The following is a 17109-nucleotide window of genomic DNA, read 5'->3' on the forward strand; positions in this document are numbered from 1 at the left end:
CCCAGATCATATACTAGAGAGTAGATCCCATCAGGTAGAGGAGAATGAGAATGAGTAAAAGCCTGATGACACTCACATTCCAAAGATGGGGGGTAGGGGTAGAAGTAGGAGGAGTGAAATTCCCATCCCTCTTCCCACTAGCAGTTCAGCCAGAGAACTTCTTTATCTCTTATGACAAATCTTCACAGACTAACTATTGCAAAAGTTTAAAAGGTATGTCTAAAGTTATGGGCAAAAGAATATTTTATTCTCTTCTTAACTGAGATATAACTATATCTTGGTTCCATCAGATATACAGGTCTTCAATTTGCTTTTTCAGTGGTATTTCACCTTGCTCCCTATGAAGCACTAAATTCCTTCCAAAATGGCCTATTTTAGGGTGGCTAGGTGGCACAGTGGATAGAGCCCTGGCCCTGCAGTCAGGAGTACCTGAGTTCAATTCCAGTTGCAGCCACTTAATTACCTAGTTGTTTGGCCTTGGGCAAGCCACTTAACCCCATTGCCTTGCAAAAAAAAAAAAAAAACCCTTAAAGATGACCTATTTCCCTAGACCCCAAGAAAAGGACCCATATGTGTAAAAATATTACAGCAGATCTTTTTGTGTAGCAGAGGACTGGTCCTTAAGGGGGTGTCCATCAATTGGGCAATGACTGAAAAATTCATTCATATGAAGATAGAGCCCTTGACATAAAAAAGATAGTTTGGAGGATGGAGAAATTAATGGAAAAGATGGATTTGAGGGACATTGAAGAATATGTAGAAATTATGTTTAGGAAAGAGATGAGACCTACAAAGAGATAGGAATTGGGAGCAAATGAACTCACCAAAAGGGGGAAGAGAAGAGACTCTTAAGATCAAGCCCTGAAGAACACCTAGGATAGGAAACTGGCAATGAATGATGGATGACCCAAGAAAGACGAATATTGAAAAGGAGCAGAGTGATAGGAAGAGAATCAGGAAACAACAGGGATAGGAAGAATTAATGAAAAAAGAGCATCAAGGAAGATAGGACACCAAAAATTTCCAAGAGGCCAACTGTTTTCTTTGGCCACTTTATCCTTGAATTTGATATCCAATACCTAGACTGAGGTGGAGAGGGAAGGAGGACAAGCACATGAATGAATAAATGAATGAAAAGCATCCAAAGAAGAATGAGGATTGAGGACTAGCAACTAAGGAGAGAGCAGATTCAAAAAGGGTTGGGGCTAGAAACCAGATTGCAAGAGTCTGATAAGTGATTGGGAAGTGAAGAAATAGAAGTAGGTTAGATTAGGATAAACATGAAGATGATTCTTTCTTGGTTGCAATCTTGGAAAGGGTGAACAAAGATATAAAATGATAGCTTTAGTGGACGGGGTCAATTGAAAGATTTTTATTTTTTTAATTATACTTTTTCATTCAGCAAAATCTGCCCTCTTACTCTCCCCTCTTCTAATTCAGGATTGGAGCCAAGCAATAGAGGAATACAAACACACAAACACACACACACACACACACACACCAACCAAACCCTATTATAAACATTTATTGTCAATCAAAATACATTGGTTGTGCCTAAAAAAGTTATTTTTCTTATTCTACTCTGAGTCCCTCATCTCTATCAGGAGACGAGTAGCATTTTTCATCATTAATCCTCTGGAATAATGGTTGGTGTTTATGTTGTTTACCTTTATCAAAATGTTGTCCTTGTCCAAAGTGTTCTAGTTCTGTACATTTCACTTGTATCAGATCATATAAATCTTTCTAGGTTTCTCAGAAATTACATCACTTCATCTTTTCTCATAAGACTGACCATAGTATTCCATCATGTCTATATACCATAATTTGCTCAATTCCTCTGTTTATGGACACTCCCTGAGATTTCCATTCTTTGTTACCTGAAAAGAATTACAAATATTTTTATGCCTGCTTAGTTAGAGTTTGTTTTGCCTAAGACTCATCCCTACTCATCCCACATCTAATCTCTCCCTAATTCTCCTTCCACCTTTCTCCCATTTTCCTCCTATTTCCCTGTTGAAAGAAAAATATTTCTGTACCTAATGGTATTGTGCATGTATTCTTTCTAAATGAAGATTAAAAAACAGAGATCTAGTTACCTTTAAAGGCCCAATAAGAGCTTTTGTCTTGTCATCATGACCAGCTATCTCTGCCTATTATTGTTCCATTTATCCCTCTTTTTAACATTTCTAGATGTTCTCTAACCCTCCCTAGGAAAACATGTTCTAAAAATTTCCCAATAATCTAAATCCAGTTCACTACTTTACAGTTTGTGAATTCCATTATTTTTCTTTTTTGAAAGTTGGGAAATCTGGCCTTTTCTGATCTCGCAGCAACATTCTTATTTCCCATAAACTTTCTTTCTTTTTTTTTTTAGGTTTTTGCAAGGCAAATGGGGTTCAGTGGCTTGCCCAAGGCCACAAAGATAGGTAATTATTAAGTGTCTGAGCCCGGATTTGAACCCAGGTACTCCTGACTCCAGGGCCGGTGCTTTATCCACTGCGCCACCTAACTGCCCCTCCCATAAACTTTCAAAGATCACTGCCAGTGGCTTAGTTGTCACATCTGCTGATTCTTTCAGTACCTTGGGTCTGGTGATGTTCCCCAAGGAAAGTTCTTACTATTTCACTATATAGCATAAGTGCTATGTCAGTGCTATGCTAGTTATTTTAATTTTGTCCAAAAATCATTCTTGCGGGGTGGCTAGGTGGCGCAGTGGATAAAGCACCGGCCCTGGAGTCAGGAGTACCTGGGTTCAAATCCAGGCTCAGACACTTAATAATTACCTAGCTGTGTGGCCTTGGGCAAGCCACTGAACCCCATTTGCCTTGCAAAATCCTAAAAAAAAAAAAAAATTCTTGGCAGGGAAAAAAAAATCTATGACAAGTATAAGCCACCAAGTGCCATCATTGAGCAAGGCAGTCTGAGCTGTCCATGGTGCCCTGGGACAGAGGTCTTCCTGCCTGAGCATGCTTGGAATTGCCTCATCCCTCTTTTCAGAGTCATGATTTTCTTTACAAAATCAGAATACCAACATGGCCACCCCAACCTTGCTCATTCTTGGGAATTTAAAAAAATATTCAAATTTTACTGTTTGCCCAATATTCTTTTACCATTTACTATTCTTTGTGATTATGAACTTGATTGAAAGCTCCCAGTCTTATTCAATTAAATATCTCTAAATTTTTCATCTCTGAAAAGGAAAAATCTACCTTCTTATAAACTTCCTCCTTTCAGTTAAATACATAAACATTAATTAAAATACAACCATGAACTGGAATTTATGTTAGCCAAAGTTTTTAGCACTGATAAGAAGCATCAGAAAGGTAAACATTTAAGGGAAATATAAGTTTCAGACATGATGGAATTAATTAGTTCCAGGGAGAGCTATTTTCATTGGATTGGAGAAATGGAAATAAGAAGAAGAATATTTACCATTCCCCCTCCTTACTTACTCTGGGTAAGCAACATAGAACTCTCCTATAGATCCTTGGTGTTGATTCCCAGGAAAAAATTTTTCCCAACCTTTCCCTTAGCTTAGTATGTCATCTGTATAATTACTTTCTCCCATCCTCCCGTTTTCCATTTCTTTCTGTTTTTTCTGCCCATAAATCCCCTTCCAATGGATTAGGGGTGGGTGGAAAAATTAGCTAAAGAAGTTAGGTCAGCACACTCCATGGAAGGATGCTGCCTCTAGTTCTCTTGAATCATTGTCATGAGGGTTTCCTAGTAACCTAAGCAGTGATTCTATTCTTTCTTTGATATTCCACTTTTCCCCCAACCACATTTTTGTTATCCTTAACTTTCCTTGGCAATCTCAAGTCATTCTGGTTATCTGCCCTAGTTTTCATCTTTTGCTTTTTAAATTTAAGTTGGAATATTATGGTGACCTAGAAAACCCTGGAGAATTAAATGAAAAAAAAATTGAAATAATTAGCAACTTCAGTAAGTTTGCAGAATATAAAAGAAATGCACATGAATCAATAGCAGTCCTGTATTTTATAGTAATGTCCAACAGGAAAAAATAGAAAGAGAAATTCCATTTAAAACAGCTATAGAAAATATGAAATACTTGGGAGTCTACCTGCCAAGATATACCTAAGAAGTGTATGAACACAACTACAACACTCTTTATATAAACAATAATAGATCTTAACAATTGGAGTCATAACAATTAATTGCTCAAGGGTAGGCCAAGTAAATTTATTTTTTCAATGCCATATCAAATTGTCATAGGATTACTTTAGAGAACTAGAAAGATTACAAAATTCATCTGAAGGAATAAAAAGTTAATATATCTATATACATAAAATTCATTTGGAAATGTCCTGATATTCATTTAACAGTTAAAACCTCCATGATAGAGAGTAGACAGCTAGGTGGGAGAAAAGTAATACAAAGGTATAGGCTATTGTCATTCCCAATAATTTACTATCTTTTATGAAAAGGAAATCAGTGATTTTGGACAGGGGTTCATACCAGGCCTAAAGTCTTCTTTTAGGAGTGAATCACTCTCAAAATCTCCTGTCTTACTAAGAAGTTAAAGTTGACAGAAAAACATTGTACACCCTAACTGCAACAATCAGGCACAATTTTGGGACATCTGCAATGGAGAATACCATCTGTATCCAGAGAAATAATTGTGGAGTTTGAACAAAGACCAAAGACTATTACCTTTAATTTAAAAATAAAAGTTATCTTATTATGTAATTTTGCTATCTCTTATGCTTTTTTCCCTTAAGGATATGATTTCTCTCTCATCACATTCAACTTAGATCAGTGTATACCATGGGAATAATGTAAAGACTAGCAGACTGTCTTTTGTGGGAGTGGTGGGGGAGAGAAGCAAGATTAGGGGGGAAATTGTAAAATTCAAAATAATTAAATTTTTTTTAAAAAGTTAAAGTTGAATTCCTGAAGCCAGTGTAGAGAAAAGAAAAAGGACAAAACTGGAGTGCCATTCTCCTTCAAAAAGAGATGGTAATCTTTGTTGTGTTGATTCTGCTGCTCTGAAAATACAAAAGGAAAGAAATAATCACAGGTCAGCTAGTATAGAAAAGTCCATACTGCCTTCTATTCCCAATTGCAGGTAGAGGTTGGCCAACAGGGACTCTGTGTCAAAGGACAGGCTTGGACTTGGGGTCTTTTACTAATAATAAAAATCTATTTGCCAAGGAATCTAAAGCTGTCATTAAAACACTTCTATATGAGTTGGTCTGACTCTCTCTGTGAATATCTAGTGACTCAGCTACAAGAAACAAGGCAGAGCCCACCCTCAGCTTTCACTTGTATCCTGTCTATCTACTAGAGTTTCTCCCTTATGAAGCAAATAATTGTAGAGGTTTACTTTACCTTATACAATATATGTGTTGTATAAATTGATTTTTAAAACAAAGTACCCAATATAAAATAAATTTTAGAAAACCTTTTCATAAAATGAGTATTTTGTGAAATGAATTTATCTTAGTAAATTGTATTGTCATTTTTTAAAGATTTTCATGTGTCATATGACAAGATCATATATTCAAAACCAAAAGTTACCTTGGAGGTCATCTAGTCTAATCCCAGTTTTATACATGAGGAATCTGAAGGCTGAAGATAGAAAATGTCTGCCATGTGGGCAAGGTGGTCTTGATTCTCCAGAGAACATACCATAAAGTTTCTGTATAGCTGTTTTAATCTTTGTTCCTCCATTTCCTTCACTACTAGCTCAAGGAGAAGAATTTAGCCACCAAAATCTCATGCATGGTCAGAGAATTAGAGCTAGAAGGGACTTTAAGGATCATCTGGTCTAGCTGCCCTGTTTTACTGAGACCCAGAGAAGCCTACTTGCCCAAAGGGTCACAGATGCCAAGTTAGAGAGTTGCAGTTTGAACTTGTCTCCAGATTCCAAATCCAGCTCTAAGGCCACAGCACCATGCTCGTGGTTTGTTCCTGTTGTTTTTTTTTATATTTTCTTTTTTGGAGCAAGGCAATAGGGTTAAGTGACTTACCCAAGGTCACACAGATAGGTAATTATTAAATATCTGAGGTCAGATTTGAACTGTACCACTTAGCTGCCCTGTTGTTGATATTCTTAAGGAAATATGAAAAAAATTGATCTATATCTTGCTTCAATTTTTTAAAAGTGAAAATAACTGATTTCTTATCACTTTAAGGTTTTCAAAGCACATGATATCTAGACACATATATGCATGTATACACATGTACAAATAACATATATGTGTGCATACAGTATATCAAATAACATATATGCATATCTGTATGTGTGGTATGGCTATAAATGTGTACATATATATAAAATGTATCTATAAAAATATACATGGATGTATAGTTTTTTTATGGATATATAGTTTTGTTGAACATGATTGAAATGATTGAACAATAACAATAAAATGGGCAGCTAGGTGGCACAGTGCAGGACCTGGAGTCAGAAAAATTCATTCTCCTGAGTTCAAATCTGGCCTCAGACACTTACTAACCAGGAGACCCTAGGCTAGTCACTTCACCCTGTTTGCCTCATTTGTAAAATGACCTGCAAGAGAAAATGACAAACCACTCCAGTATCTTTACCAAGAAAACCCCAAATAGGATAATGAAGACTTGGACATAAAAGGACTGGTTGGTGAAGTGGATAGAGCATGGGCCCTGGAGTCAGGAGGACCTGAGTTCAAATTACAGAGCTAGCTGTGTGACCTTGGACAAGTCACTTAACCCCACTGCCTTGCAAAATAAAAAAAAGAAAGGACTTGCCCACCATCATACATCTAGTAAATGTCAGAGGTAGAATTCACACCCAGTCTCCTGACTAGAGATCTTCCTGCTTCATCGTGCAAAAGTACTGAGTTAAATTATAGCTTTCTTAGGTAGGTTTGACACTGTTCAAGGGTCAAATGATTACTTACGAAGTAAAAACACAATCAGAGTGGGCGACATAGTCCACACACTTTAGGAGCTTCACAGGTCTGTAAAAAGAAATCATTCTGATTTGATTTAAAGTTTTTATTTCATAACAATCCAAGATAATTTCAAAGGACTCATGATGAAAAATGCTATTCAATTTCATAGAGAGAACTGAAAATCTGAGTGCAAATTGAAACATGATTTGTTTTCACTTTCTTTACTTTTCTTGCTTTTTTGGGGGGGGGAAAAAGGAGTCTAATATAGGGACAGCTAGATAGCCCAGTGGATAAAATGGATAAATGCCCTGCAGTTAGGAGAACCTGAGTTCAAATCTTGCCTCAGACACTTGATACTTACTGTTGATCACGTTAATCCCATTGCCTCACAAAAGATAGAAAGAGAGAGAGAGAGAGAGAGAGAGAGAGAGAGAGAGAGAGAGAGAGAGAGAGAGAGAGAGAGGCAGGCTAATGTATGTTTTGCATTATATCACTAGAATAATTGATATAGTTTGTCTTCTCAATGGGTGGGTAAAAGGTAGAGGGAGAGAGGGAATTTGGAACTCGAATTTTTTTAAAAAGAATATTTTAAATAAATATATTTTAAAATAATAAAGCATCTATTTTTGCCTTGAATGTAAACTTCTGGCTGTGTCTGACTTGCTTTCTTTTCCAGATGTCTTTTCTGCAGTCCACCAGCTTCTCACAATTGACCACATGAGGGCCTCAGAGAATCACAGAATCAGAGTTGGCAGTGCCTTGGAGATCCCCTAAGAGCCCCTCTTTTGCCTGAAGTATGAATTCTGTCTAGTCATGCTGAATGTACTAGCTTTTGCCTGAAAATGTTCAGGCATCAGACAGATTTACCATTTGACCATTACCTCTCCAGACAGCTCCACCCATTATAATGATCCCTATAATTTCTACTATCTGGATATGCTGGAGTCAGCTCTTTCCCATTGTTAAATTTGTAGTAAGCACATTTAGATCTCAAAAATCAGCAAACTCAACAAATTGACAGTTGATTTATTATCTGATTGTCTAGACATAAGAAAGTAATGGAGATAATTTTAATAATGCAAATTAAACTTTAAAGTGTGTCATTCATACATTTGGAAGAAAGGGCACTCAGTTAAACATTTACAGGCACATTCATGCCACTAATCCTAGTTCTGTTCTTTGAAATTATAATGAACAATCATATCCTTTTTTCCTATGGAAAACCCTTCAGATATTTAAGGGACATATCACATATATCCTTACTGTCTCATCTTCTCTGGGTTTAACATGCCCAGGAGCTCCCTGTGTGTAGTTTCAAGACCCCCTGCAATTCTAAAATTATACTTAACCCTTCTCTGGATATGTTCCAGCTTGACAAAGTTCATGAGATTCCAAGATGTCCCTAAGGGAGGACTAAAGGACTCATTTGAGCTTGGATTACTCCACTGGCACCTTCTCTACTCTTTAATTCCTGCTGTCAACCACTGGATTTTCAGGGAACTCTTCTCCTTGAGAGGAGGCAGAGGTGGGAGAGCTCTCAGAGCCTAATCAGGATATTGTGTGGAATATTTTATTTTAGGTTTTATATTTTGTTTTGTTTTTTTTAAGTGGCATTTATTTGTCCTTCGATTGGGGAATGGCTTAGCAAACTGTGGTATACGTATGTCATGGAACACTATTGTTCTATTAGAAACCAGAAGGGATGGGAATTCAGGGAAGCCTGAAGGGATTTATCTGCGTGAACTGATGCTGAGTGAGATGAGAAGAACTAGAAAAACACTGTATACCCTAACAGCAACATGGGAGTGATGATCAATCTTAATGGACTTGCTCATTCCATCAGTGCAACAATCAGGGACAATTTGGGGCTGTCTGCAATGGAGAATACCATCTGTATGCAGAGAAAGAACTGTAGAATTTGAACAAAAACCAAGGATTATTAACTTTAAAAAAAGATATCTTATTGTCTGATCTTGCTATTTCGTATACTTTATGTTTCTTTCTTAAAGATATGATTTCTCTCTCATCACATTCAATTTGGATCAATGTATATCATGAAAACAATGTAAAGACTGGCAAATTGCCTTCTGTGGGGGTAGGGAGAGGGAAGTAAGATTGGGGGAAAAATTGTAAAACTCAAAATAAATAAAATCTTTAAAAAAGAAACAAGAATGGCATTTATTTTAATCTATCAAGAGGAAAAAATTTGTTCTTAAAATGAATGTGTTTATCATTATTATTTCTTTGTTTTTTCATCATGAAGGTTTTAGTGGGAAATAATAATAGTTACAATTTCTAGAATTTTAAGGTTTTCAAAAGTGTTTTACAAATAGCAATTTAAAGCAGAAAAAGCAGTTTAAAGAGTTAATGATATGATTAATATGAATTTATGTTTATATTAGATTGCTTTTTGCCAGGGGGAGGAGAGAAGAAAAGGGAAGTGGGAGAAAATTGTAAAACTCAAAACCTTGCAAAGAAATGATTGTTGAAAACTACTGTTGCATGTAATTGGAAAAATAAATAAAGAAAATATTATTTCCTGAAAAAAAGTTAGTGATAAAAGCTAATATATCTCACTTTCAAGTTTGTGAAGCACTTCAACAACAAGCATTGATTAAGTGGGAACTTTGTGACAGACAATGTGGATATAAAGATAAAATGAAACAGTCCTTACACTTAAAGAGTATATTTTATTGAGAGAAAGTTACATGTACATACCTAGGTGAACCAGTAGATAAAGAATGGGAATTAGATTCAGGAAGATTGGAGTTCATAACCTGCCTCAGACATTAACTAGCTATGGGCAAATCATTTAATTACATTGTCTCAATTTCCTCTTTTGTAAAATGGGAAATAATAATAATAATAATAATAATAATAAATAATAAACATCTCTCTTTACAGAATTGTTGCAAAGATAAAAATGATTTAACATGTGTATAACATTTAGTAAACATTCAAGCCCTAGGTAGCCTAGATAGCCATTGTTATTATTATTATGTTTAAGTACAAAGGATGTAAATAATGTGTTAAAAACACATACAAAATAATATCTGAACCAAGGGTAATATGAAGAGCAGCTGCTTAAAAATAAAACGATGATTCCAGAGATTACAATGGAAAGATGGGCTATTGTACAATGGATGGATGAGATGGGGAAATTAAAGAAAGGGTGCAATAAAAAAAAAGCTTGTGGAGTTTGTGAAGTCCTGGCTCATTTACAACTCAGAAGGGCAAGGATACTAAGGGTGGTCATGGGGGAGACAACTGTTACATCCTTCATAGGGGCAAAGGTAATGTTTATTTGATCATCATCCCCTGAGAAAGATGTGGATAGGCTGGTAGGGTACTTGCAACATAATTTGGTCCTTGGCACTGCTTAACAGTCCATAAATTATCTTTTTTGTTCTTTGCCAGAAGGCTCTGTTTTTATCCCCATTTTTAAAGAAGAAACCTGAGTCTTAGACAGATTAAGTGATTTGCTCAAGGTCACCCAGCTACTAAGTGTCTGCATCAGGATTAGAACCAAGGTCTTCCTAATTCTAAAACTAGCAGTTTTTCAAGCTATTCCACTTCTGTCAGTCAACTTATTGTCCCAAAGAGTCATTTGACTTCTAAAGAGTTGGTAGTATGAGAAAAGAGACCTGGAAGTGAAATCAGAAGCTTCCATCACTCTTGAGACTGGCTGAGTGTTTTCCATTTTCTGGGTCTCAGTTTTTTCTTCTGTAAAATGATGGAATTGGACTAGCTCAAAGGTTATTTAACCATTTTTTTGGTCATGGACCCTTTGGCAGTCTGGTGAAATCTGTGGACTTTCTCAGAATATTTTTTCTTTTTTTCTTTAGCATTTTATTTTTTCCCAGTTATGTTTAGAAATAAATTTTAACATTCATTTTTAAAACTTTGAGCTCCAAATTCTCTCCTTTTGTCCCACCCCACTACCCCCTCATTGAGAAAGCAAGCAATTAAGGGCAGCTAGGTGGCACAGTGGATAGAGCACAAGCCCTGGAATCAGGAGTACCTGAGTTAAAATCCAGTCTCAGACACTTAATAATTACCTGTGTGGCCTTGGGCAAGCCACTTAACCCCATTGCCTTGCAAAAAAAAGAAAAAAAGAGAGAAAGCAAGCAATTTGATATAGTATATAAATGTGTAGTCATGCAACATTTCCATCATAGTCATGTTATGAAAGAAAACATAGCCCCCCCCAAAAAAAATAATTTTAAGAAAAATAAAGTTAAAAAAAAAAGAATGCTTCAATCTGTGTTTAGGCACCATCATCTTTTTCTCTGGAGACAAATAGTATTTTTCATCATAAGTCTTTCAGAGTTGTCTTGGGTCACTATATTGCTGAGAAAAGCTAAGTCATTCACAATTGATCATCCTATAATATTTCTGTTCTCTTGTACACAATACTTTGCATCAGCTCATGAAAGTTTTTCCTGGTTTTTCCCTGAAAATATCCTAGGCATCATTTTTTTATAGCAGAAAAGCAATCCATCATAATCACATGCCACAGTCTGGTCAGCCATTCCCCAAATGATGGTCATCCCCTCAAATTCCAATTACTTGCCGCCAGAAAAGAGTTGCTATAACTATCCTTGAACATATAATAATTTTCTTGGGAATTACATAGCTAATAAATCTCTGAGGAAGGATTTAAACTCCAGTCTTCCTGACTCCAAGTCTGACATGTTATCTCTCATTCAATTACATCATCTTTGTATTTTCTGTTTCCTGATTCTTCTCTTATTAATGATGTAATGCTGGTAGTTAGTAGATATTGTATATTGAGAAACAGATAATGTTTGCAGGGAGGGGCAAATAATAAGATAAAGAGGTTACTAGAGGAGATAGAAAAGAAGGAAGGGCCCTGACATAAATATCCCAATAGTAGCAAAAGTTCTTAGACTATGGAATACTATCTTCTACACCCACAAACCATTAGGGAACTTTAACTTAGTAATTAGCGTATTGCCTTATCAGTTAGTTAATACAAGCTTGCACATGATATGAGCTTTCCTCAAACTATCCACCAAACAGATTTCATTTACCTGTAATCATTAATGCATTCATATTTAAACTGCATACTTTTCAGTCTGTTTTCCAGTATTTTCACACTTCCTTTCCCACAGGATTCCCTATAAAATAAAATTTCAATTACCAAGGATCTTGTCCTAACAATTAGACCAACTTGATTATACAACTATCTTGGAATGATTCATTACCACAAACTCTAGTGATTAGTGGTGAGCCAACTCTGTTTGATAGGAAACTGGCTATCAGCTTTTACTATGGGTCCCTCATTGGTAATCTGATGAAATCTATAGACCCTTCTCATAATAATATTTCAAAATAATATACAATAAAATACATAGAATTATAAAGGAAATTAATTATATTAAAATACAATTATCAAAATATATTTTTAAAAGTCCAAAGACCCAAAGTTGCCACTATGGTTTCCCTTATGCTATAGCAGGAATGTGAAAAGAACATGAAAAATGTTTTAAATTATTTATTATTATTATTAATTATTATTATTACTATTAAAACCTACATGTTTCTCGCAGATTTGTAACTTATGGTGGTTGTTGGAAAATCCTTATTTCCTATAGATAAAATAGATTTACATGCATCAATAGAGGAAACTAGGACCATTCAAAGTTGTAGCAGGTCCTTAGGGAGCTATGATGTCATCCTTTCCTTTTAGGGAAGGATTCTTTTTCTCATGTTAGGTAATTTTGAAAGGAGACCAGACTAAGGCAGAATCACTGGTATAGTAGATAATGAAGAGTTACCATGGAACTCTCTCTCAAACCCCAGTAAGGTTGTGAACATTGAGAATTCAGAAATGTTTCTCTTCTTAGAACCTAACAAGTTGTTATGCATTTTAGGAAGAACTTTTAAAAAACAGGTTATTGACCAGAGGAGCAATGATGTGTGAAAGCAATAATAATTTTTCATAACTGTTGTGATAGAATTTTAATTTTCTTGGTTTTTTTGTTTGTTTGTTTTAGATTTTGCAAGACAATGGGATTAAGTGGCTTGCCCAAGGCCACACAGCTAGGTAATTATGAAGTGTCTGAGGTCAGATTTGAACTCAGGTACTCCTGACTCCAAGGCCAGTGCTCCATCCACTGTGCCACCTAGCCACCCCAGAATTTTAATTTTCTTTGGAAAATTTTTCTTTGGCTTCATATCGGGTCACCTTGCCTTGTTAGTTAGAAATTAAGCTCTCTATGTTATTACAAATTTAGGAGAATAATGCTCAGAATGTAAGGAGACCATCCTCCCAAGAAGAGAAAAGAGAAGAATTCAGGAAAAGGTACAAAGATGATAATCTTTGTAGATCAGTTTTGGTTAAAGGTATGTTAAAGATTTTTGCCATTTCCCAAATGATAGAAGAATCCATTTATTTTCCCAGTATCCTTGTGACCATCATGGGATGGCCTCCATTACCTATAGGTTTTGTTTGGTAAATTTCAGTGAATAAAGTTCATGTTTTCTGTTATGTTTGTTTTCATCATATGTTTTTGAGGTCCTTGCAATTTTAGGGTTTACAATAATAAACTCACTCCCCCATCAATGTAAACTTTTTGAAGGACTTCTGACTTTTAAATCCAGTACTCTTTTTTCTATACCATAACCCTCTGTCACTGATTTTTTTTAGGTTTTGCAAGGCAAATGGGGTTAAGTGGCTTGCCCAAGGCCACACAGCTAGGTAATTATTAAGTGTCTGAGGCCACACTTGAACTCAGGTACTTGCGACTCCAGGGCCAGTGCTCTATCCACTGCACCACCTAGCTGCCCCTATTACTGATTTTTGACCAATTCTATATTAAGTCACTATCAAGAGCATTTATATACTAAATCTAAATTTGTTGTGACAGGTAGTATTACTTGTCAAAGTAACAATTATTTCATTTTATGCTGACAGTTGTTAGAAAGTGAATTAAACAGATGCAATTCTTGCCATCTGAACAATGAGAGTCTAAATGAGATTCAAGGAAAAAGAGAAATGTAAGAAAACAATAAATGGACTGAATAGGCAAATGAGCTCCTTGTAAGGAAATTTATTATCTGCATGTAATAGGGAAGATAGCAAGAGATGAAAGTCACCATGACTTGAGGTTTTTTTATTTCATCCTGGAGTGGGGAAAGGATTGGATTTTCAGGGAGGAAAATCTGAGTTGAAATATTAGTTCTGCTACTTTTTACCCTTTTCCATAGATTGAGATATGAGACATAAAACTGTAAACCTTAAAAATATAAGGTTAAAATAAAATAGCAGAAAATATAGGTTAAAACTGAAGTTTTATTCTCTGGGATTTACCATTAACCTATAGATGGAGATTAACTATTCAAGATGATCATCTAGAAAGAGGGAAATAGACTTATTTATCCAAAGACAAAAGATAGCAGAAGTCATGAACTTTCTTGGTGGTCCAACAATGAAGATTACACAATCTTAAATTACCAAATTGCTCCTCAAAGTCTATCATCCTTATACAATACAATCTGATTGCTATCTCTTCCTGGACTTCAAGCATCAAGAGAGCAGAACAAGTCTTCCAACATCCTGATCATTGTCTCCCTGATTTTATAATTAACATGGGGGGAGAAAGTCAATGACTTCTTACTGTAAAGTGAAGGTTGAATATTATTCTAAAGAAATCAGTCTTCTTACCAGAAAAAAAGTTTTGAAAAACTCATTATTATTATTATTATTATTATTATTATTATTATTATTACTATTATTCTTTAACAGAAAGGAATACATTAGAATTCTAAAGTTATTCCTAGTTCTAAAATTATTATCCTTTAAATCCAAATGGATTTATGTGGGATAAGAGTTTCATCTTCTCTACTGTGAAAATGTGCTACTGAGAGAATTATAAAAATTGTGTTTCAGTTAGGAGGGAAAAGGATCAAGAAGTGTCTGAATTAAGAGGGAAGAGGTTTTAAGCTTAGTTTAAAATTAGAAAACAGCTTCATCAATATAGACATTATATTGAAGACAACCATTGTTCCAAACTAATCATTATTAAATGCCTTTCGAAGAGAGGAGCTTTATTGCAGGTACAAAATTTAAAGTGATCAGAAGGGAATCACAGGCAAAATTCAAATTAAGTGACTTGTCGAAGGACACACAACTAAAAAGCATTTGAGTTAACATTTGAACCCAGAACCTAACTGGAATCAGTGCTCTTTCTAGTATGCCAAGGAGAATTTTATTCCAAACTTTGTCTCATATTTTAACTATATATATATATATATATATATATATATATATATATATATATATATATATATATATATATAAGTTTGGCCTTAAAAAAATAATTAATTTAAAGTGTTAGCTTTCAGAGTTGTCTTAATAAGGAATAAACATTTTAAGGGATGTTAAAAGATGTTCAAAGTAAAAATAGATTTAAGTTAACATAAACATTAAGGAGGACATACCAGGAAGAAGGACTCCTCCTATCCCAGGATCTCTGTGCTTTATCAGTTATACTAAGATCTATCCAAAGCTTTGGAACCTTTCCCCTGATGGACATTGGTGCCCACCTAATTGATATGTTCTGGAGATTCATTAGAGGTCAAAAATATAAAGAACTATCAAGGACTTAACCCTTCTATTTCCCAAAAACCAGGGTCTAATGTGTGTTTTCTCCTAGTGGCCCCTAACTTTTATTAAGTACCCTTTTCACATTTTCTCTATTTCCCTCTTCTAAAATTATTCTCATTTTCCCCTGCCAGTCTCTCCTCCCCCTCCCACCTCTCCAGAAGGAGTGTGAATAAGAAAGTGAAAGATGTTAGGGATAGAATGAAGGGGGGGTGGGGAAGAAAAGAACATCATCGAGTTATCTTTTTTTTAGACATAGAGAACAAAATGGAAACTAGAAAGAATCACAGACAAGTTTTGTCAAGTTCCAAAAACTACAGTTTGAATTTATACTTAAGAAAACCAGGCTCTATGTAATAGAGATTTGCAGTTTCATGGGCATAATTCTGTGAATATGGAAATGGTCATTTTATTTGGAGTTATTAAATTCAAAATAAAAATAAATTTTTTTAAAATTCTCATTTACATGCAAATCTTTCAACAAAGCTCTTTGAGCCTCAACAAACCTGAGTTATAATGCTGTAGTCATCTCTATTATTTAATGAATTTGCATTTTAGGCAATTCCCTTTAAAGGAATTCTTAAAATTGTACTCCAAATGTATACTTCCATTCACCTTCTAAACTAGGTTGGAAGTAATCCACTTAAGTGTGAAAATATTTACCATTTGAAAACTTTCCTGGTTGCAAGCCCTATCCAGGTTGCCCCCCACTCCCCAGGATACACAGCTTTGGAGTAAGATTTCCAGAAGTATTTCAAAAGTTTAGGCATCTTGGTTCCCCGGAGTAGGATCTACTGTCTAGAGAGTTGGTAGATTACCAACTCAACAGAGTGGGGCAAAACATGAGAGCTAAGAGTATGGGGTACAAACTAAATGACCCATCTTTCAGCTAATGGAGCCCATATGAGCCTCACATCTGCAACAACTACTTTATATGGAGGAAATGGACACAGGCATATGAAATGAATTTGATGATGATGATGATGATGATGGTTTGTCCTTTGTTTTCAAAGAAGACCATGACTTCAAAGGAGGTGATGCCATGATAAGTACATGAATTGGATTTGAGTGATGGAGCTATGCTAAGTCACCAGTCTCACTTTCTCCTCCAGAACCATCTGAGTCCAGGGGCCAGATAGGAATCAGAGCAACTTGAGATGGTCTTGGATGAGAGGCAATCAGGATTAAGTGACTTACTTGCCCAGTGTCACCCAGTTAGTAAGTGACAAGTGGCTGAAGTCAGATTTGAACTCAAGTTCTCCTGATTCCAAAGAAACCATCTTTTCTCCTTTCAGTATTTAACAAGCAAACTTAAAAGGCAAAGAAAATTCAGTCTGCAGGATTATATAAAGGAAAAACTGACTCTCAGATTCTATCTCACTTCAGGTCCCACCTAAACAATTTTGATGAAAATAAATGACTACCCTACCTGGATAGAATTGATGAGACAGGTGGCATAGTGGATAGACTGAGTCAGGAAGATACATCATCCTGAGTTCAAATTTGGCCTCAGACACTTATTAAATTTGTAACCCTGGGCAAGTCACTTAACCTGTTGGCCTCAGTTTCTCATCTATAATGAGG

The 17109-nt window shown here is 35.5% G+C and overlaps 1 protein-coding gene across 2 annotated transcripts in view; it reads right to left on the reverse strand.

The window, feature by feature from the left end:
• Positions 1 to 2825: 2825 nt before the first annotated feature.
• The window catches only part of BST1 (bone marrow stromal cell antigen 1), a 32290-nt gene continuing 18006 nt past the window's right edge, over positions 2826 to 17109 (reverse strand). The window contains exons 7-9 of one of the 2 annotated variants that reach the window (XM_074229756.1): positions 11951 to 12037; positions 6903 to 6962; positions 2826 to 5006 (exon numbers count right to left, since the gene is read on the reverse strand). In XM_074229756.1, coding sequence (XP_074085857.1) covers positions 4898 to 5006; positions 6903 to 6962; positions 11951 to 12037 — 256 coding nt within the window. In that variant the 3' untranslated portion in view covers positions 2826 to 4897. The remainder of the gene's footprint in view (positions 5007 to 6902; positions 6963 to 11950; positions 12038 to 17109) is intronic. The other variant, XM_074229755.1, reaches the window with a different exon arrangement.

The sequence above is a fragment of the Macrotis lagotis genome, chromosome 3 (genome assembly GCF_037893015.1).
Source record: "Macrotis lagotis isolate mMagLag1 chromosome 3, bilby.v1.9.chrom.fasta, whole genome shotgun sequence".
Lineage (NCBI taxonomy): Eukaryota > Metazoa > Chordata > Mammalia > Peramelemorphia > Peramelidae > Macrotis > Macrotis lagotis.